Source organism: Volvox carteri (genome assembly GCF_000143455.1).
Source record: "Volvox carteri f. nagariensis unplaced genomic scaffold VOLCAscaffold_43, whole genome shotgun sequence".
In the NCBI taxonomy this organism is placed as follows: Eukaryota; Viridiplantae; Chlorophyta; class Chlorophyceae; order Chlamydomonadales; family Volvocaceae; genus Volvox; species Volvox carteri.
In genome coordinates, this window is record NW_003307586.1 from 121659 (window position 1) to 142685 (window position 21027).

At 54.3% G+C, this 21027-nt stretch overlaps 5 protein-coding genes across 5 annotated transcripts; all 5 read right to left on the bottom strand.

Moving 5' to 3' along the window:
- Window positions 1-4289: 4289 nt before the first annotated feature.
- On the bottom strand, window positions 4290-5008 carry VOLCADRAFT_95293 (uncharacterized protein; the record flags this gene model as incomplete). Its single annotated transcript, XM_002954473.1, has 2 exons — window positions 4290-4468; window positions 4867-5008. The coding sequence occupies 2 exons, from the start codon at window positions 5006-5008 to the stop codon at window positions 4290-4292; spliced, it is 321 nt and encodes a 106-aa protein (XP_002954519.1).
- A 750-nt stretch (window positions 5009-5758) lies between these two features.
- Window positions 5759-6316, bottom strand: VOLCADRAFT_95294 (uncharacterized protein; the record flags this gene model as incomplete). Its single annotated transcript, XM_002954474.1, has 1 exon — window positions 5759-6316. The coding sequence occupies one exon, from the start codon at window positions 6314-6316 to the stop codon at window positions 5759-5761; it is 558 nt and encodes a 185-aa protein (XP_002954520.1).
- Window positions 6317-6728: 412 nt separating this feature from the next.
- Window positions 6729-7547, bottom strand: VOLCADRAFT_95295 (uncharacterized protein; the record flags this gene model as incomplete). The annotated part of the gene is made up of 2 exons (XM_002954475.1): window positions 6729-7305; window positions 7348-7547. The coding sequence occupies 2 exons, from the start codon at window positions 7545-7547 to the stop codon at window positions 6729-6731; spliced, it is 777 nt and encodes a 258-aa protein (XP_002954521.1).
- An 8168-nt stretch (window positions 7548-15715) lies between these two features.
- Window positions 15716-17565, bottom strand: VOLCADRAFT_106392 (uncharacterized protein; the record flags this gene model as incomplete). The annotated part of the gene is made up of 5 exons (XM_002954476.1): window positions 17323-17565; window positions 17069-17256; window positions 16812-16925; window positions 16657-16718; window positions 15716-15875 (listed from the first exon to the last, which is right to left on the bottom strand). Exons 1-5 carry the CDS (start codon window positions 17396-17398, stop codon window positions 15716-15718), a joined length of 600 nt encoding a protein of 199 aa, XP_002954522.1. The 5' UTR covers window positions 17399-17565.
- A 108-nt stretch (window positions 17566-17673) lies between these two features.
- Window positions 17674-18582, bottom strand: VOLCADRAFT_106393 (uncharacterized protein; the record flags this gene model as incomplete). Its single annotated transcript, XM_002954477.1, has 2 exons — window positions 17674-18415; window positions 18559-18582. 2 exons carry the CDS (start codon window positions 18580-18582, stop codon window positions 17963-17965), a joined length of 477 nt encoding a protein of 158 aa, XP_002954523.1. The 3' UTR covers window positions 17674-17962.
- Window positions 18583-21027: the final 2445 nt, after the last annotated feature.

Below are 21027 nucleotides of genomic sequence, written 5' to 3' on the forward strand. Positions count from 1 at the left end.
CGACAAACGCTCTTTGAAGCGGATCTCGGCCGAGGGAGAGCTCGCAGCACAGAGGTCTATGTATCTGTTTGCACACTGCCTGTTAATGCAGATAGCGCGTCGTCCTAACGGAGGAAGGAGAGTTATGTTCGATGGATGGCCACAACAACAAATTATTATGCTGTGGTTAATATGGCAGAACAAACAAGGGTGTTCGGTCAAAATGTCCATGGTTTGGAACGCGGGATGATGAAGAGGGACTGGGTGCACCAATGGTTCACCCCCAGCATAGGTGGTCAGCTGCACAGGCGGGCACCAATATTCCACGTTAAATGCGCCAAAGCGCAATAACAAACAACCTGATAAACTTATGAAAAGCCAGGCGTTCCGATTGGAATGCTTTTGAGTCGACTTGGACAACTGCGCAAGATTTGCTCCTATGCAATACGACATTCTGTCCCATGCGCAGAGTTGCGTGGAGTTGCGCCACAACGAAATAATGAAGACTGCAAATTTTCTCAGGATTGCGCATAATGGCTTCGGGATGCGGTACGGCATGATGTGGCCGGCCGTCTTCCCGGCCAGCATGTGAATACACCGCCAGTAGGGACCGCCAAACATTCTGGTCCTTTTTGTTCACAGTGTCCCAAACTCTGCCTTGGAAACGAACACTTTGTTTAGCGCAAACTACAAAGGACTGTTCACAAATGACTGGCCCTATTTACCTTTTGCTTGCAGGAGGCGATTTGCTTGTTGATGAAGTATTTTGGAAATCTGTTAGCATGGTTTTGTAGGCAAATAGGGCCGGTCATCCGTGAACAGCTGTTTGTCAAACAGCTCGACGATCTTTCATTATCTCCTCTGTTAAGGCATATGTTGGCGCATACGTTGGTGCCGTGGATGTGCGTGGGCCGGACAAGGTAAGAATGTTGTTCTGACTGTGGAACTGGCGGAGTGCACGACCGGTTCACGTCTCTCCTCATTTTCACCAAGTCGCTTTCCATGCCTGTCTCATGCCCATGTAATTAAAATAGGATATCCTGCAATGGTTGACGAGTCGAAATGCACGGGCCGGGTGAAGTCCAAGACCCACGTCGAGAGCAAGCATTGGCTGCACCTATTGCACTGGCGCTGCAATATGGCGCTGCAATATGGCGGCCTGTGTCTGTTCATCCAAAGCAATACATAGGAATGGTACATGCCAGATTTCATCTTGGACCTGGTGCACGAGCTTTTTGCACCGGGGCTGCATCGACCTGGATCCGTGTTCTTGTGCCGCTGCAAACACGCGGGTGCATGCCACTTCCATATACGATGAGGCGACGGATGGACTGGCAGAGGGCAATGCATGGCGATGAAATGTGATTCTCAACTTGCTTTTGGTGTACGGAAAGGACACACAGCCTCCAAGGGCTACTTTTTGCGAGATGTGTGTGGGAGTATCAGGCGGGGAACGTGAGGTAGGCCGTGGTGCTATTGAAGGCAGGTATAGGCTACAGCTGGCTTAACGATGTTGTTGTTGTTGTTGTTGTTGTTGTTACATGGTCGTGGGTGCGTTCCCCGTACCTGCAAACCACCCTAATACGAGCCGAGGGCTCAAGGGCTGCCAAATCGCCTATAAGCACCATCCTACCTCGCACTGCAACGAAACAAGTGAAGAAGGATACTAACGACCAAAGGGAACGATAGAGTTGCGGTGGGACCATATGCGTTCCAGCATCCTTGCCAGGCGTTCAGGTTCCCACTTCATAGCGTCCTTCATATGCTCGAAGCGTGGGAAACTCATATCAGATCTGATTTTGTCTACACCGGACAGTCCAGCAAAATGTGTTTCTCATCCTCAATATGGCTACCAGTGCCGCAGCATGCTCGCTCCTCCCTAGGTATATAACGCCGTCCCTTACGCGCTCTGTTAGCCGCCAATGCCCAACAGCAAAGCCTAAACTGCATAAGCTTGCGGTTCGCTGGACGCGGGATAACCATTGTGATATGCGGGAGCACCTCCTTCCTGCCAGCTTGCTCGGCCACCAGACCCATCCAATGCTTATACTTCGCTATGTGGATTCCTGGTTGCTTGCCGTCTGACGGGTACACGTCAGGCTGGACATCTAAACGCGTATGCTTCCAACCACTCGCTAATCGGTCCTTGAACTCCAAAACCACACCTTCTGGCATTGGCCTGTTCATCAGCCACTCCACTCCTTCGTCTACCTCGTGTAGCCCTTGCGGGGCCTCTTTCATACGCCGTGCCCCAAAAAGCATAGAAAACGGAGGAGTAGTGTCCCCCATCCGGCCCCTTCGGGGTTGGAGAGGGACTCTGCGACCTCCTGTCGCAAAACTTGGTGTGCCACAGACCCACGCTGTAAACGGACATGGTTCCAAAACCTCACCACCTGCTTGAGAACGTGGTAGTGTAGGGGTAGCTGCGACAGCTCTGCAAACAGGAGGCGGTGTGTTGGTCTGGCAGCTCCTACTATTTGTAAAAATATCTGAAGTTGCACTGCTCTGTCCTTTAGGCATGCCTCGAAGGGCCCCTCTGCAAGGTTACTCGCATCACTCCGCCTCCTGACCTCAGCTAGCATAAACGGCCCCCACGCTTGACAACCATACAACAGTATTGCTCGTACCTGCGTATCAAAACACCTCATCCTCACATCTGGGGCGAACAACTTTAGCTTATCTAATTTTGCACTCAACGCGAACATAGCTGCTCTAGCGTGTCATACAACTGCTGACGGCAGGCCCAGAACTGCCGTTCCGCCCCATACACTAACCCCAGATATCGTGCACTATCCTTAGCCGGTATGGCCTCTCCAGCCAGCCTGAGCTCATCACACGATGCTTGGACAGCACTTCTAGTATCGCTGTCGCTTGCAAAAACGAGGCGTTCACATTTCGACACATTTGGGCGCATCCCCAAATCATCACAGGACATGTCCACAATGTTGCGCAGCCCCCCCATGCGCCCCGGTGTTTTTGCCAGAAGGCTAACGTCATCGGCATAGAGGAGGATGGACACTCGCTCATTTCCAACCTCCGGTGCATCCTCTGGCCGTGCCCCGGTGTTAATACCGTCGTGCATATCGATGACGTCCGCGAGAGTTTCAATGTAGAGTCCAAACAGCTCAGTCGATAATGGACAGCCTTGTTTCACACCCTGTTTTGACTCAAATTCACCTCCAGCCTTGCCATTCGTCTTGATGACCATTGTAACCTTGTCATACGCCCGCATCAGCGACCGCAGCATGGACCCTTCAACCCCTCTCTCTTGCAAATGAACCCACATTATCTCCCGCGGCACCTTGTCAAACGCCTTCTCAAAGTCAATTTGCACAATGATTAACGGCCGCTGTCCCGGTTTGCTGTGCCTAGCAGTAAGGTATTGCTTGGCAAAGAGATGATGTGTAATACCGAATCCTCTTCTGAAACCCGCTTGGCCTCGGTGCCTAAGTGAGAGCGTCTCCCCTGTGCGAACGAGCCTATCCAGGAGGACCAGCGCGTAACATTTCGCCAAGGCGCCCCCTACCGCTATGCCCCGGTAGTTACTTGGCATGCTGGGGTCCCCCTTCTTGTAAATAGGGGTGAGGACGGTAGTTGTAAACTGCCGTGGAAAGTCCCCAGTCACCCTGATATGTTCCAAAAGCACGTGCAGTACCGGAACAAGCTGATTCACTTCCCCCCGTCGCCTGCCCTTACCATTACCCGACGTGGAGCCTTCTTCCTCTCGAGGCAAACGCGCATAGCGGTAACATTCTGACTGCGCTACTTCCAAACCTTGTGCCTTACTGTTAGGCAGCCGGTCAACAGCACGTGCGACTTCCTCCAGCGTGAGGGGGGGGCCTAGGATTTCTGCTGCCTTCGCATTCCTGCCCAAAACCGAGTGGGATGACCGCCATTCCTGCCCCTCTAGGAACTGCCCAAAGTTAATGAAGTTCAAAAGCCGGTTTGCACCATCAGGCCCCGTCTCCCCTACACCTGCGTTTAATAGCACAGCAAAGTGTTTCCTGAAGACCTCAATATCATCTATCGCACATCGCTCCCTCAACATCTTATTTTAGGCGTAGCCGAAAATGTGGTTTGAAGAGGGGCGTCAGAGCGGCGTCGTACGGTGCAGTTAGTTGGTTGTTATTTTGAACTGCTATTTGATCGGTGGTGTTTAGTCTTGTCGAATTATCTTCCGGGCGATCTCGGACTCGGCTGCTAGTTGATACGAGCTCTCTTTACCAGAACAGCTGCTAGCTGCCGCTGTTATTGTCCGTTGGTCAGCAGTGTGAATTTGACGACCTTTTCTTTCCCACCCGCCCACCCTTTCAAACTTTGGGTTCCTGGCTTGGTGAGAGGCCAGCCTTTAGTTTAGAGGCACGGGGGATGTTTCGCTGGGTTAGGCGTGGGGCCAAAGTAACCCAAGCGAGGCCGTCAGCTGCCTGCTGGTTACCCATGCGGAAGAGCACGGTAGCCCGGAAGGGCCGCACGAAGTAGCATGCGGGCTCTGGCAGGCAGGCTGGGCGTCTCTTATCCCCAACCATATGTCCACGTCCCCGGTGCCTTGTTCATATTGGTTGTACTGTAACGAACACGTTTTGGGTTTCTCGTCCCGGTTCTTGGTCTGGCTAGCTGCTCAGCCCGGATTCAAATTCCCTCCTAAAGCTCGCCACAAAGCTCGTTGATCATCCCGACATTTGGCCACAAAATCTCTCATCCTGTCCTCCTCATAGGCCGCCTTTGCATGTCTTTTTGCCCGGTTGTAATCCGTTCGCGCATGGCGGAAAGCCTCCCATTCCGGACCCGATTTATTACTCCCCCGGCCTGGACCCAGCTGGGCCCTACTCTCCAACATGTTCTGCCGCGTTTGTTGACATTCCCGGTTCCCCCAAACAGTATCCCCACCTGCCGTCATGCCGGTAGGTCGGTGGGTATCGGAGGCCCTCACCAGGACTTTGTACAGGGCACCTCCAATGCGCTCGACAGCTTGTGTGGTGTTGCAAACTCCCCTCTGCAGATCCTCGGCCACTTGGCTTAAGGCATTCATAGTAGATGAACCCCCCTCAAAATATTCCGCGTAATCCTGGTAACGGGCAATATCAAACTCCACCCGGGCTTTCCGGCCTTTACCGTCCTTACACCTGCTTTCGTCATCCACTGGTTTGGTGGCGCCTTTGTGTATATGAAGGTTCCGAGTTCGATTCCTGGTCAGGCCCCGACATTGTTCGGGAGGTCTAGGTTTACTAACGCTGCTGAGGTGTGGAGATGAGGTCTAGTTGATGGACTAAATTTCGCATGCTGAGAAGGTGGTGGTGGCTGATCTGTCTCTACGGATGTTGGGTGACTGGATGAGGAGGGGTCTAGTTGGCAGGACCCAAACCGCCATCAGTCATACGGTGTAATCAACTTTCAATATATATAGTCCATGGCCTCCCGGCTTTGACGGACCCCCCCACACTCGTGCGGCACTTGTAACTTGTAACATTAAGAACAAGCATCAAAGGATGGTGGTCGGTGGGCTCCCATCCATCCAACTCGATCAGGTTTCCTACCCTCAGAATGGTGGCGTGCTGCTGAAGCACACACGGAGTCGCTATGAACAAATTGATCATACTACCGCCTGCCTCCCCCTTAGGGAAAGTTAGGCGGACTTCGGGGTCCCCTCTCATCCGGCCGTTCATTGCGAGCAGTCCTTCAGATCTGCAGAGCGCCCCAGCTTGAAGCTGGGCACCAAAGAAATTGCAAACTTGGTCCTGGCAATTTCGAGTTCCGAGTCTGTCATAATTCTGGTAGTGCCTCAGTCCTTCCATGAACCCATGACCTCGCATACGGCCTGTGACTGCTCTAAATCCGGGATGTCGTTCACGTAAGTGGGTAGGTCCATGGGGGTAGCACGGTTCCACTCATACTGTGCTCCAGACAGACGTGCGTTAAGGTCCCCGGCTATCAGTACGTCCTCATCGCCAAGCCTGACTTCCGTTAATGACTGTTGTATCCTGGTAAAAACGGCTTCTGCTGCTACAGTGCGCTGTGATACAGTGCCTCCACCATCCGGGTAGACCCTGGATGTCTCTGGTGCGAGGTAGCAGGCTCCCATCAGGAGACTACTACCTGTAGAAAGGCTAATGCTTGCCCAAATGACCTCGCACCCTGGCAGCTGGTTGTCCTTGTGCACTACCGTAATACCCCGTGTGAGTGACTCCCCTACATACAGCACGACGCCCCCATAATCGGCCCTCAGGGCTTCTTTTGACCTCTCCACCCAGAAAATACGGAACCCTTCCAAAGCTATGTCTTTCTCCTCAATAGTGTCTTTCAAATGTGCCTCAGCTATAACAACAATATCATGACTCATGACGAACGATCTAATTCCTGCTCGGCTGAGCTTGAAAACTCCCGCCTCCAATAGCCCATGAACATTCCACAGTAAAATCCGTAGCCGTTTCGTGTACTTCACGCCACGAGTCGGAACCCTTCCGCATCGACGCCCCTGCTATCCGGCCCTTGTACTCGTGGATCGCGTCCGGCTGGCGGTCTGTAGCTCGCTCGTTCCAGAGTGCCTGGTGAAGCCGTGTACATGAGTCCAATAGTGCCCTCGGTTCGCAGCTGTTTCGGGGGTTTTGCCTTCACAGCTCTGAGTGTGGTCTCGGGTGGTATCTTGCTTTTGTTGTTCCCAATGAGCGCCAGCTCGTGCCCGGGCGGGATTGATTTGGGAGGTGGTGGGGGAGGGGCTCTGGCGGTCGGGTTAGCCCCTACTGAGGGCGCTATCACTGCCGGCCCTGCCCTTCAGGCCACGGATGGGGATAGCGATGCCCGCACACCACACGCCCACAAGGTGGTCGCTGGTGCAATAGCTGCCGTTGGGTTTGCTGCCCCTGCGACGGCCGGAGCTGCAGACCCTGCGGCCGCCATCTTGGAGCCCCGTACACACCCCTTCCCGGCTGCTGCAGTCGTAGCTGCTGCTGCCACTCCCGAGGTGCCACCTCCGGGGCCCCTGCTGCCGATGGCCCCTCCTTCACCGCCTCCTGCGTTGCCACCGACATATTCACTGCCGTCAGCTCCCTGCTCGGCAGCTGCAGTCCCTTCTCAATCGCTATCGCCTCCGTCGGCACCGTACTCCGCGCTGCCCAGGTCGCTGTCGGTATCATTCCGGGTCCATACGGCTGCGCTTTTCCGCCTGGTCGCTCCTTTATGTATAGCTCGGCCCCGTTCCTCCAGACTGGGATCGCACCTTGTCGCATGATGTCCTGCCGCAGCGGGGCCAGGCACTTTCTCTCGACCCTCCCTGCCTGTGTTAAATTGTCATCGATGCCGACCTTCTGATGCTGCAGGGCCTCAGCTGCCCTGAAGAATCAGGGACGCTCCGTTAGATCAAAGTAGGCGCACCAGGTCCTACGGTCTTTACTCGGATCGTTCCCCAGGAGTCTGATCCGCTTTATATTGACGTCCGCCTCCCTTAGGATGTCCCTTAACCTGCTCTCGTCCACACTCCCAGTGGTAAAGATCCGCATGCTGTCCAGGTAGAAGAGCCCGTTTTGGTGGACTAGGCCGAAGACGTCGTAGTAGACTCCCCGACCATTCTTCATCACTTCTTGGTAGAATGTCCGGCGATTATGTCTGCGCGTCAGAAGCTCTGGGACCTAGGTGTGCCCGTCAATGCGAAAAGCCGTGATATCATGCAAGTGGATGATCAGCGTGGTCTTGCAAAGGCAATTTTTGAGATGTTTCGCTCCCGGCATGAGCACTTAACTACCTAACTTTCTCGGCGGTAACAGGCAATTGTGTTTCAGAGTCAAATTGACGCTGTTCTTTCTCATAAACACCCGTTTTCTTCTTGCGTAAAACTTTCCTTTTTTGTTGTTTGTTTTGTTTGCTTCGTTTACTTTTTCTCTTTTTTCTTTTCCCTATCGACGGCGCTGTCAAAGCGGTTCATGAGCCTCCGGGTTCGTTTGGGCCGTACGAGCTCGCTGAAGCTTGTAACATCCATCCATCCATCCATCTTCATCAAGTGCTTTACTTAAGTTTTTTGTTCCGCTTGCTCATATTTCATGGTGCGGATTTCTTGGTTTGTGGCTGCCAGGCTTCCCGCCAGCCCGGCTATCTGGTCAATCAGTTGCACCATGAGGCCATTATTGGCCAGTTCCTCAGGGTTGTTTCGTGCTCGTTGTATGTAGTCCATTTCTATTTTTTTCCTTGCAGAGCTAGGCGTCACCTCCTGTCGGCTCCATGCAAACTGTTGGTTCAACGATGTGCTGAACTGGCCAGTGTGCTTTCTCCAGGAGCGCCTTTCGTTTGTCCGGCAGGTGGGCACTAGTGATGAGCTTCAATGGGGAGCCCGTGCGCAGAATCCACACGGCAGTGTCATTGCCTATATGGGCCCTGCCGTTGAAAGGTTCGTCACCTTGATTAGTCGCATTGGGAGCGTGCCAGGCATGAATTTGTGGGCACTGTCCCCCCCAGGGTAGTGGGTGAGGGTTGGTTGTGTTGTTTGCAATGAGTGCCAGCCATTTGGTGTGAAGCAAAAGGTCATGGACGACTCTGATGTTAGACTCCCCAGCCTAGATTCGGTGCTGCCAACTCATAGAACTTCCTTGTGTTTGTGTTTGGTTTGCTATGGGACGTGACTTATAAGCAAAGGTCTAACAAATGAATGCATGGCGGCCTGGTGAGATGGCTGATGTTGGTGCATGCACTGATGATGGCCATGCTTTTGGCAGACAGCAGAGGTGCAGCCTGCAGGGGCCGCTTTTGGTGAGATGTGCTCATGTGTGTCAAGTGGGTAATGGGAGGCCCGATGTGGTGCTGGTGAACATGGGCATGGGCTATACCTGGACAGCTGGTTATGGTGCTGTTGGGCAGGGGTGCCTTGCTTTGTGAAGACATCTCTCGGTGTTTGGTTTACCATATTGCTGACCCATGAGTTGAAGTGTGTGAGCAAAATCGACCATGACAACGTGCATGTTTGGCACTGGCTTTGGCCACCATGTAAACACTTTCATCAGACGCTGTGAGATGCACCATAAGTAACAGCACACCAAGTAAGCAACTATGGACAACTACACGATCCATCCTTGGTCTGTTGCAGTCCTGCCAGTATTCCCAATTCTGCACCTGCAAAATCACCTTACAGCAGAACTACCCATCCTAATCCTCCTGTGTCCCCAATCCTCGCCCTATGGCAGCGAGCCCATCCTAAACCTGTGACAGCCTCCAATCCTCATCCTATCAGCCAGGGTCCCATCCCCATCCTTGGCCAGGGTTCCCAATCCCATCCTTGGTCAAGGTTTCAATCCCCATCCCTCTGACAGGGTTCCCATCCCCATCCTCACCCCGACAGCAATTCCCATCCTAAAAGTAGTGTAGCACGCATAATCCCTAATCCTTGCCTTGGGCCCTACATCCCATAATGACGTCGTCACCCCTATTCCCCATCCCGCCTGACCAGTACCTGCCCCCAATCCCCCATCTTTGCAACCCTCTGCCTCGCTGGCGGTCCCATTGCCCCTGGAACGTATTACACGCCCCCGCGCCTGAGTGAAATGCTTGGAAAGCGCACCTAGCGGGGCACACGACTGCAGCACCATACTGACCGACCGAGTGCCATAAAAGCGCCCACTCTACGACTGCACCCGTACTGCAACGATCTGCCAGGAAGGGGGGGTAGATAGGCAGGGTATCTTTTAGTAATATATTACTTAAAAAGGAATAAACAGACATTTTGGCATTTGGAAAAAAAGAATAAATTGAAGCCGACCCGTACATTTTCATTCCTCCAGCATACTCCAGCCAAAAACGTCCATTGCTGCCAGATTGCTCCGTAGTTTGCAGAATTTAGTATTTGCAATCATAGAATAGATATGTGGGGCCGTAAGGAGGTCACGCCCGTGAGTCAACGCGGCATAGCAGCATGTATGACCGATCCTCACATAGCCAAACACGGTGATGGCTAGGAGGGCCAACAGGGCCGCGGCCAAACCGCTCACAATCTGAATAAGTAAGTCGTTGTCCATTGCAGGTAAAAGAGAGAAACGTAGTGCACCCTACTCTTACTATTACAATGGTTTGGCGCCTTAATATGAACCTGTCGTATGGTTCCGGGGCGCTTAGTGTCCACTAGCCACACACTAAGTCCACATTAAAGATAATATTTAAAAGTCAGTGTGTGGCCAAATGGAAACACCCTGTTAGTCTAGCTACTGTGTCTCTTCCTCTGTTGATGGTTGGTAAGGCCTGTCTTCGTCGTCGTTAAATCTTGCATTAACTGTAACAAAAGATGGCACGACAACAACTAACACGTCTGCTGCATCATACATGCACGAATCTGCGTCTAAACCAAGTGTGTCGTCACGGCCCAAGCCACCGCGTATGTGCACCAGGGCGAAACATCATCACCCTGCTACAAGCTACACCAAAACATGTATTCCCAATATTGGTAACATGACAGCACGCAAACATCTTGCACAACGCCCATAACATAACAATCCACCACACACCTCCACACTGAAACACATCTGACATCCGACTAAGAACGACCAATCCTGACCGCACAACATAAAACCTCATGTCAAAAACACTCGAACTGCAGCACCCAACAACGCAAGCAAACATACACTGCCATTATATCAAATAGCCATGAGCGAAACCAACACGCTTTGCATTCATATTGGACTGATGGCAACACAACAACACCGACAATACTGATAACAACGGCAATTGGCAGAACCCCACTAGAACCCGGTGATTGGTGCTGGGCGGCGGCACTATGGGGCAACCCACTGCTGTCCACTGCGACCAATGCTGCAAACACCGAGGGCCCCAGCCGTCGACCAGGCCTGGAAGCATACCACGCAGCACTGACACCATGCAGGAAACTGCACACGGTGGGGCACCTGGTACGGGTGTGGGAAGCGGCAAACAATGGCCAAGCCACCACCCTCCAGGGAGCAGCTTGGCACTCGTGGGCCCGTGAGCACCTCGACCCAGCCACAGGCCCCGCACAGCTGCAGGGCAAGGATGCCGCCCTTGCAGCTCTTGGAGCCCTGCACAGCGGCATCAGCCCGGCCTGGCTGGAGGCAGCATGTGCAGTGGAGATCAGGCTGCGACAGCAACAACCAGTGGAGGAGGAGGGGCCCCAGCAGCAACCACCAGCACCGGCAACGACACGGCCAGACTGCGCACAAGTGATGACCATGATAATGGTGCGCCTGGGGTGGCGCCTCCCTGGGGTGATGGACACTGTGCTGCTCCGCCGCCTAATGGTCAGTCAAGCGACACAGCTACAGAACGGGCATGTGGACGAGCAATGAAAACGCCTGATGGCCGACTTCGTGCATGAGGCCCTGAACACGCCCGAGACCCAGGCCTAGCCTGGCAACGCTGCCAAGCTTAGCTGCTTTCAGGCAACTCTAGCACGCTTGTGGCATGGTGTGCGCTGGGAGAATGAGAACAAGGAGACCATGTGGCGTCTCGCGGTGGATGGCGTGCCCCTACCTGGCAACATGCACCTAGACCAGATGCCCACTGAGCCATGCAGGTGTGGGACCTATGGGGCCGACCCTGCCCACCATGTCTGCACCATTTCTGGGAATGTCCAGTCGCACGTGCCGTACGGGAGCAGATCGACAGGCACCTGCCACACACTCAGACAACAGTAGGGGCCACCACCACCCGACAGCAGCTCTGGGTTGCCCAAGCACCACCCGGGTGCGAGCAAGGCCCCTGGGATGTGATCGCCCTAGCGGGGCTATCCGCCATGGAAGTCGGCAGGTGCTGCCTCCGAGCAGCAACCCGGCGACAGGGACGGATGGGGGCGACAGCAACGGCGGGACAGCAGTAACAACAGGTGCAAACCATGATGGGGCAGCCCCAGCAGCAGAGGTCCCGCCAGCGAGCCATCACAGACTTCTTCACCCTGGCTGGAGGTGCAGTGCAGCAAGAGGGACCCACCCTAAACGCCCCAGCAGATGGCGGGCCAACGCAGGAAGCAGGGGCGGGATGGGGCGAGGCGGTGGCAGCAGCAGCAACAGCGGGCGCAGCAGGAGCCTCGCCACTGGCCCGCGCACGCGCCCGGGCGGTGGCAGGCTTCTGGGCGCATCTGCGCTCGTTCGTGATGCTGGAGACCTCCAGACACGGCAGGGACAGAGTCGGGCCGCAGCACCCCATCCTGACGGTCGTGGAGGAACGGATGCGGTGTGCAGCACCGGTGGAAATCACGGCCTAAATAGCCGTACTGGAGTGGAGTCACTGACTCTTTTTGGAGGGGAGCAGGGAGAGTGAGGGAGAGGGGATGAGAGAGCCAGGAGTAGGGATAGGTGGGAAGGGTGAGGGCGCGAGGAGAGCAGGGAGGCCCTGGGCAGGTGGAGGGCTGGGCAAGAGAGCAGCGTCCTGGCCTAGGGTCGTGTGGTCTAGCAGGGGGAGTTGTGCAGCCGGGCTGTGTGTGTTCGTGTGCTCGTGTGTTTGCCCTCTCCCCAGGAATTGGGGCCCACCGAAGAGAGGGGATTGGGTTCTGTGCTGTCTGGCATTAGAGTAGAGACGGCGTAGGTGGCTTGTGAGAGTGGAGAGGTGGGAAAGCGGTGGAGGAGAGTGGTGTGGAGGTGGAGAGCAGGTGTTGCTGGTCCCAGCCGGCCAGGGTTAGGAGGGGAGGGATCTCGGTGTGGTAAGCGGAAGCAGGCAGCGTCTGTGAGCCGTGCCTTTCTCGGGCTTTTTAGGAGGGCGCCGCGCTGGCTTGTCATCCCCCCCGCGGCAATAGGTGTTTTTACTGTGTCTTGCGCTGGGCTGCGCCTGGAAGCCCACAACCCCCAGGAGTAGACTGCCGTACGGACCAGTTTTTTGCCTCGTTTGTGAGTGGACCGGTGAGGTAGTGGTGGACGTCCTCGGTAGGTGTCCGTTGCTAGTGGTAGGTGAACAGCTGGCCTTAAAAGGTCCAGTGTGCGAGTGCCCGGGTTGTGTTTGTCTTCTTGGTGCAACCGCGTCTCGGCTTTTGTGGTGTGGCGTCTCAGGCCCGTGTTCCTCCGTGTATCTCTTGCCTTGCTGGCTGCGTGGGGTCCTTGACTAGGAGAGTTTGCTGAGGGGCCATACCTGACGTGGGTAGGTCTTCCCTTGCCTCGGTTTTTGAGTGTGTAGTGGAGCCCCCTGAGTAGAGCCCCTGCCCCCGGTGGTGTTTTCTCTTTGTTCTTGTTTTGGCGGTCAAGAGGGACAAGAGCGCGTGCATAGGCTGGCCTGGCGAAGTGGGGGCAGATAGCCTGGTTAAGTTTCCCAGAGGTGGTGTGGCGCCTCTCGTGCGGCTCTCATTTAGTTCGGTTTGCAGTCTTCTGCGCCGCTGTGTTGCCTAGCCAGGGGCTGGGAGAGCGTCCCGGTTGGCGTGAGGGAATGAGGCGCGCGCGGAGGAACAGACGGACGTAGAGCCGCACGCCTGCCCTGTGTTTTGGCCCGGTCAGGGCCCCCGGTGCTTGCCCTTTTCTCGCGGCGAGTCGCCCACAGTGTAACACCCCAACACTGGTAACACCGCTCCCAAGCGGAACGAAATTATGTGGACACCGACGACATAATGGGCATAATTCCAGAAGGAACCCCGCTTTATATTGAACAGGACCTGGTAACCATGGAAATCCATTGGCCGGCCGGATCTGACCCCGCGGACATACAAGCCCAGCTACATGGACCAGTGGGCAATGCCATTGTTAAAAGGGCGATAATACTGCCCGTGGGGGCAGGGGGGGTTGCTCGGGTCGTGAATCAGCAAATGACCTTCCGTAAAAGCACCAAACACTGCAAGAGTAGTTGCTATATCCTCTTTAGTTTCTACCCCAAATTTCTGCATATAGTCATACTTATCCAAATTTACTGGGTCATCCGGACAATTATATACCCGCTAATCCTTTAGTTACGCCTGCTCATATTGTATGGCTTTTTAACCTAAAATACTCCTGGGCTGTTCCATTTGTTCTGTCAATGTGGAAGTATCCAATATCATTCATAGCTTAATAGATAATAGAAAAGATTATGCCTTTTGATACAAAACTAGCTCTAACAAGTGCTGATATTATTAGCCAAACAAAAAACGATTTTAGCTCCAGGTAGCCTATTTCTTCTGGGCACTCCCCAGTGGTGTGAAGGTGCAAGAGATCAGCATCTTGATCCGGAAAGGTGGTCTGGCAATGCTTACCACCTCGCCAGCAGTCAGGAGAGGACGGCTTCACCTGGGGCCAGTCCAGCTCCTCCCCAGCAGCCCACCGGTGGAAGTGGAGCTGCCCATCACGAATCTATACAAGGCGGAGCGCCCTTACTGGGAGATCAAGGGGATCCCCATCAACCTGGACCCCAGAGCCATCCCTGGGTTCCTTGCCCTCTGCTACTCCGCGGTACAGGTGGGATGAGACAGACATCCAGGGGCTGAATCCCACTCTGATGGCAGACACCTGGCGAATCAAGGCGGCACAGGACACCCCTGGTCTACTGGGCGAAAAACACTACGAACTTGGCAGGGTGTAGCAAGCTACAATTCCCTTAAAATATTTTAACGTTACTTTTAACAATAACTGTTAATTCGTTAACGATTCGACTCAAGTTTCGTACATGTTACGAGCTTCGTCGCATGTATCGAACATGGCGGTTGTCCGTAAGCAGGGCCCCGGGCCCCACCAACATTATCCTAGTACGGCAAGTCCGTGGTAGGGAATCTCCGGCAGGTAGGCCGAGATATAAGCTACCCGGGCGGGGTGCTCTGGCCAGACACTGACGTATCACATTACTAGGTGTTCGGAGTTCAAGACTCCGCTGCCGTAGTCTCTAATCGTTTCGTACGCGTCTGTGTACGCTAGTGCTTGCCGCTGGGTTGGACTTCTTCCTGCCTCGGTGAGGACTACCAACTCTACGCTTCCGCTCTGTCAGTCGACCCGCCAGGTGAGCGACTGCTACAGAAAGCGAGTTTGGTGAAGGAGGCCATATGGTTCGAAGTGGAGGGGTTGGGAATGTGCGCCTGTTTCTCTCCAGTGAGAGCCTGGAGTGGTTCACCCCACTGAGTATCATAGAGCTGGTGCACGAGGTGTTCACTCCTGGTGGGATCAACCTGGACCCATGCTTGTGTGAAAAGTTACCATCACCCGAACCGACCAGAACCAAAGGTGTGTCTGCATGGCAAGTCGCTCACAATTTTAACACCCGGTCTATTCATTCATTCATTCCTTCGTTCAGACAAGCAGACATATCCACACGCCTCGTCTTGAACTGTGCTTCAGTCCTGCTAAGGGCCCCCGGCACCAGACTACATGTGTTCAAAAAGATAACACCACCCGAACCGAACCAAACCAGGGGCATGTTAACCACACCTTTCATTCGTCCATTCATTCATACATCCAATCATTCACGCAGACAAAGAAATGTAAGCACACGCGCCTGCCCTGCAGTAGTGTGGCCCGGCACAATGTAGCTGTAGTAGCTGGTACACAGTAAGCACAGTAAGCTGGTACACGCATAGCACGACCACCAGCATCTCGAGAGGCCTTTTCAGCGGCCAGCTACTAAATAATGCATGAACGTCACATAGAGGAAGGTAGCATAATACGAGCCGTCAACAATAGGACCATCACCGCCAACCGGACTGCGTGAACCTGTCTCCAGTGCGTCACGCAGCACACTGACTGCCTTGACGCTTCCAGTTGAGGGATCCATGTCGAGGTCGGCCAACCTGTCTGTCAGTGAATGGCGGTAAGTCAGCCACAAACCAGTCTGTACCTAATTCCAGGTTGGATAGAGCCTACTTGAGAGTGGCGTGCTGGTTCTGTTTGTCCTTGTAGTTGAGATCCTGGGACGAGATGTTGACATGGGGCATGCGCTTGCTCAGCACGCGCAGTGCAGGGAAGCTGATGAGGTATGGCCCGATCATCATCATCTTCCGGGGGTTGATGAGCTGGCGCCTGCAGCACGTGTTACAGTGTCGACATTGCTGATCCTATTTGGTACCAGTCATTCGCCCGTGAACGCATGGCCATGCTCCTGGCTTTTAATGTACCCCACAGCAGGCCCGCGTACCTTAGGCGCCAGCCAATGTGCATTTGGTCAATAGTCAGCACGACGGGTTGGAGCACGGACACCCACGTCACTGCAAGGGGCAATGTAAAAAGCTACCTCCTCCGGCTGGCGTTGTTGTCCTTTGACGCTGAGACCCCGGATGATACCCCGCAGCAATTGTTGAATTGTGCCGTCAACGAGTCCTGAATGTCAATCGATGTCCGATGGTTAACAAGTCAAGGCATGTGTACGCGCACGCCAGCCTACACTACTCACACATGCCGACACTGCATCATACCTCGTTGTTGTGATGTTTCGAGCAGTCGGACGAGTTCACTGCGTGATGCATCTGCCCGAGCGTTTGCCTGTAGCCTCACTCTATCAGCCTGGAAAAGGGATGTCCGCCGCTTAATCTCCCTGTCCAGCGCTATTCGATCTGCCCGCTCGACGATCAATGCGGATGTGACCACCTTGAGCCGCTCAAAGAGCTCAACGTGTCCCGCACGCTCAAGTCCCTCGGCAGAGTGGAAGGGGACAATGACACTTGGGTCTGTCGCGACTCGCTGTGTTGCAGCGACTCGCAGTGAAGCAGCATCAGCTGAACGCTTCAATTAGTGATTTCTGTTGAGGGCCAGACACGCGGCACACGGCCGTCCAGCTGCGGAGGAGAAACTGCAGACAACGGACCGGATGGAGTCGATTTCGCCGTAGTATGCTGGAAGCTGATTCTCCCGGAAGAATGTATCCGCCTGTGGCGCCATGTCAGGATTCCCATGTGGGTTAACATTTGTCAGGCAGACCAACACGCTAGCCTTGCCTTTGCCCGACCCACATGCACTGACCTTATCAAACCGCCATGCCATCAACAACCCGGGGTACCAGGCTAGCGCGCGCCCTGCATCGCCGCCCGTGTCCATGATGGCGGCCTCAATGCCCCGCGGCCCCAACACACCCGCCTGGGAACAGCCGTATAGGCAGGCGTAACATTCGTCGTGCAGTCCAGGGCACGACATCCCACCGATAACACGGCGCCGATGCTCGGCTAGTTGTTGCAGGAAGGCGGGGCGCGCTGGACGGGCGCCCGGCATGGGTAACGGACCGGGCAACGGCGCCGTGCTTCGAAGCCCGCGCTGCGACAACAGGTCTGAAAACATGGCATACCGGCATCCGTATCCAACACTGCCGGTGCGAAGGCTGCGAAGGACGCATACTTAACTCCACAGCTAGATCCATCGAAGCCACAAAGCGCCTGAACACAAAATTGTGGGTACAGGACCGTGCATGGCGCTGGGTGGCCACAGCAACACAAGTTAATCGTGTGCTGGGGTCCACAGACTCTGCAATCAAGCTGACGTTTCTCCAGGACTTCCATAGCAGAGGCCTGAGACTTCTCCGCCCCGAATACTTCCATGCATGCACCATGGTTCATTTAGCACCGTTCGACACAAGAACCTATGGTGATAATATAAACTGGCATACTTATTACAATGGTTTACCGAGATTTTTAGAAATGCTTCCCTACTGTCTAAATACCTTCAGCTTTTTAAAAGGAACACGCCTTAGATATTGCACAACAACGGCATAGAGATGTATAAGTATACCAAAAGCATTTCCAGCGCCGCGCACTGTCATGCATTAATGCATACACCACGCTTCCGTACAACAAGAGTTTGGTGCGCATGTAAGTATGGGTTGCAAGCATGTCACAGTCGATAATCTTACAATAGTATTACATACCTACCCAACTTCAGCGTTTAGCGTTGATTACATAGAAGATAGGTTACTTTCGGGTAGGAGTGGCGAGTAAATGGCCGCTATAGATGTCGCCCTGGAGGACACTGCGGAAGATGGAGACCCTCGAGACCAGCTGATACGAAGTCCAAATGATGCGGTATGTCTTTTCATGCTTTGTGGCTTCCAACCATGCAAATGCGCCATGGTGCACTTGCAGCCATTCGCCTTCACTCGGGGTTTATTTAATTCTCTGCTGCGTCTATAGTCTGATGTCGTGGCTCTCGCGACGTGTCTCCACGATGTGCTGGACGGGGACGATGAACGGGTGGATGCTGTGCGTCATCAATTCGAAGAAGATCTCGGCGTCTACTCCGTTGGTGAAGCATGGGAACTGTTCCGAGGTGAGAGATTGATCACAGAGAGAAAAGCGCGAGTCCGTGCCAGAGACGTGGGGCGGCGATGTCCCCGTGCCGTGCCGAGAACAACCGGTAACTTTGCGAACGGTGTTTTGAAAGACAATGTGTCCTTCATTGCAGAGGATTTCCAGCTCTCCCCGCTTCGCGCCGCCATGGCACTGAGAGGGAATGTACCGGGCCTTACCGTCTCGGACGCGAAATCCCTCTTGTTCAAGATCAAAACGGCATCGGAGGGGGCCGTGGAGGATCAGGGACACAGGGACGCGGAGACTGGCACCGTCGAGGACGCGGCGGAACTGTGGTCCCGATGAGTGCACCAGCCGCCATCACCGAAGCAGAGGATGTGCCACCCCGCGTCAAGTCGCGTGGTGCTACTGGTAAGTGGCGACGTGAGATGTGTGGCAGGGAAGAGTGGGCAACCTAGAAAGGAGGAACCCACCTCACCCCACCCACCCAATTGCATAATGTTATACATACCGACGTCTATGAAACATCATACCATATGACAACAGAAATGCCCCCCTTGTTTTACAACCCTGTGTAGGCGAGTTCAAAACAAACTGGTCAGAGCTCGGCGGTGTAGACCCATATGCCTGCTGCATCAGCGGCGGCATCAGGGGGTGGTTCATCGGTGCTAAGACTGGCAGTACACGGCCGGTCGCATTCACCAAGCAGTACTGCTGCTGAAAGCCGCTGTGGGTTATGCGTGGTTTGATGCCATACTACAATGGCCTGTCTGTTTTCTGCGCCAACGTTTGGCGTTTGTGCGTGGGCAATCCGGGGAGTCAACAGCAGGAGGGAGGACCCCTTGACATGGGGAGCGCGGGTAGCCAATCCACACGGAAGTGTCGTGGTTTACATGGGCCCAGGCGTGCAACGTTTTGTGTCAGTGTTTGGTTGCATGGGCGGAATACCGGGGGCGACTTCATGGGCCATGCCCCGCCCAACGGAGAGCTTGATGGATTAAGGCATAGATTGCATATGGCGAACATATTCTTCTCGGCAGACATCTGCATTTTCATTTGTTTTCAATGTAGCTCGTGGTATTGAGTTTAGCGGTTTATCAGAGATTTGTCATTGTTTCCACCCGAACCTATTCATGCGTACGAGTGTTGTGGGATAAACTGGACGGACTGTCGATAAAGTGTGGTGGGAAAACAGTGGGACCTCGGCAGCTGACTTGACTGGGTAATGCAGTCGTGGCCCTGAGTGCTTGCCTCCGGTAGTAGTAGTAGTGCCAGAGTACGGTAACCAGGTGTGCAAGTTGTCGTGGGATCGAAACTAATACGCACATGAGGCACTTGTAAGCGGTCCTCTTGCAAAATTTTTCTGTAAATTCCTTAAAAGTCATGTGCTTTTGGATGCCAGCCCCAGCCAATCCTGCCAACTTGACAGCCAATTCGACACCCTGTCAGGCTAATTCGATACCCTGTCAGGCCAATTTGACACCCCGAACAGGTCAATTCGATACCCTGTCAGGCTAATTCAATACCCTGTTAGGCCAATTCGGCACCCGGACAGGCCAATTCGACACCCGGACAGGCCAATTCAGGCCCAGCACAGCCCAATTCCGAGGCTCCACAGCGCAATTCGAATACCTCCGGCGGGTCCGCCAGAACAATTCAAGACCTCGGCAGAGCAATTCTTTTGTCAGGAATAAAATCCAGGCTAATTCTGCGACAGAGCTCTTCCCTAATTCCAGCCCGAATCCTACCCTCCTCTGGGTTGGACTTCTTCCTGCCTCGGTGAGGACCGTCAACTCTACGCTTCCGCAAAGCCAGTCGTCCCGTCAGGTAAGCGACTGCTACATTGGTATCGAGGGTCAAGTTCGATCCTCCTTGACGCGATGTCCGAGTTGCGCTTTGCTCGTGCCGATCGTCGGCGCTTGCTTAATTGTTTCTTTCCTTTCAACGATCTTATGAAAGACAGCGCGAAGCGCACCTTGCTGAACAGGATCAGGCACCAGCCGAGCCCGAGGCTAATGATTCTGGCGATCAAGACGCACGCCCTTTGGCTATTCCAAATAATGAACATGATATTAATAATACTCCTGTTGCCAATCGTGCACAAATGGACGTCGATCTCCCCACCGAACCTACTTCGGATGCCGCGCAGCGCGCCTCGCCGTCTACGGGCGGATTACTGGCTCGTACGCCGGCGCAGGCTGCGGCAGCTGCACAGGTTCAGGAAATGCTTCGCGCGGCGCGCGATAACCAGGTTCCCGCTCTACAAGCGGAACTGACGGCCTTTATGGCTGGTTGCATAACAAATTGCGGATGCGAGGCGACTGCTTGCATAACAAATTGCGGGTACTGCTAAAGTTGCAAGTCGCAACTCTGAAGTCAAAGAGCCCGCCACCGTAAGGGCCGGATTAGTTGGGGCGAGCATCCGTATGATACGAAGGGCTCACTTACAACCTTTGTAACGCTCTCCGCCTAAGCGAGCCCCACGCACCACGCACGAACGAATTTAGGCCCTTTTCGGTGATATCCAAATTTTTTGGAAGCGCGATCGCGCCCCGTTTTATTGTAATAATTTTCCGTGTTCCTGAATCGAGTAATCGTGTTATCGCGAGTACCCGTTAGCATTATGTTTCCTCTCGTACCTGGCGGCTTACCGTGGGGCCAAGACCCACTTACTTCGTCTACTCATCGATTCGTTACCGTTACGCCTGTGCGTGACGATCTCATCGTCCCGCCGTTACACCTGCCGCTGGTACGTTTTGTCTGTTTTCGATGGACGTCCGTCAGCTTAGTGCGTCCTACGCCTCGGCTCTATGATCACCGCAGGTCTTTCCTGGTAATCCTCTCCCTGCCATGCCTCCGCTTGCTGCGGGCCCTATCCGTCTCCCGAGGTCGGCGCCGCCGCCTTTAGACCCTGTCGCGGCTCTGTATACTCTGAGTTTACC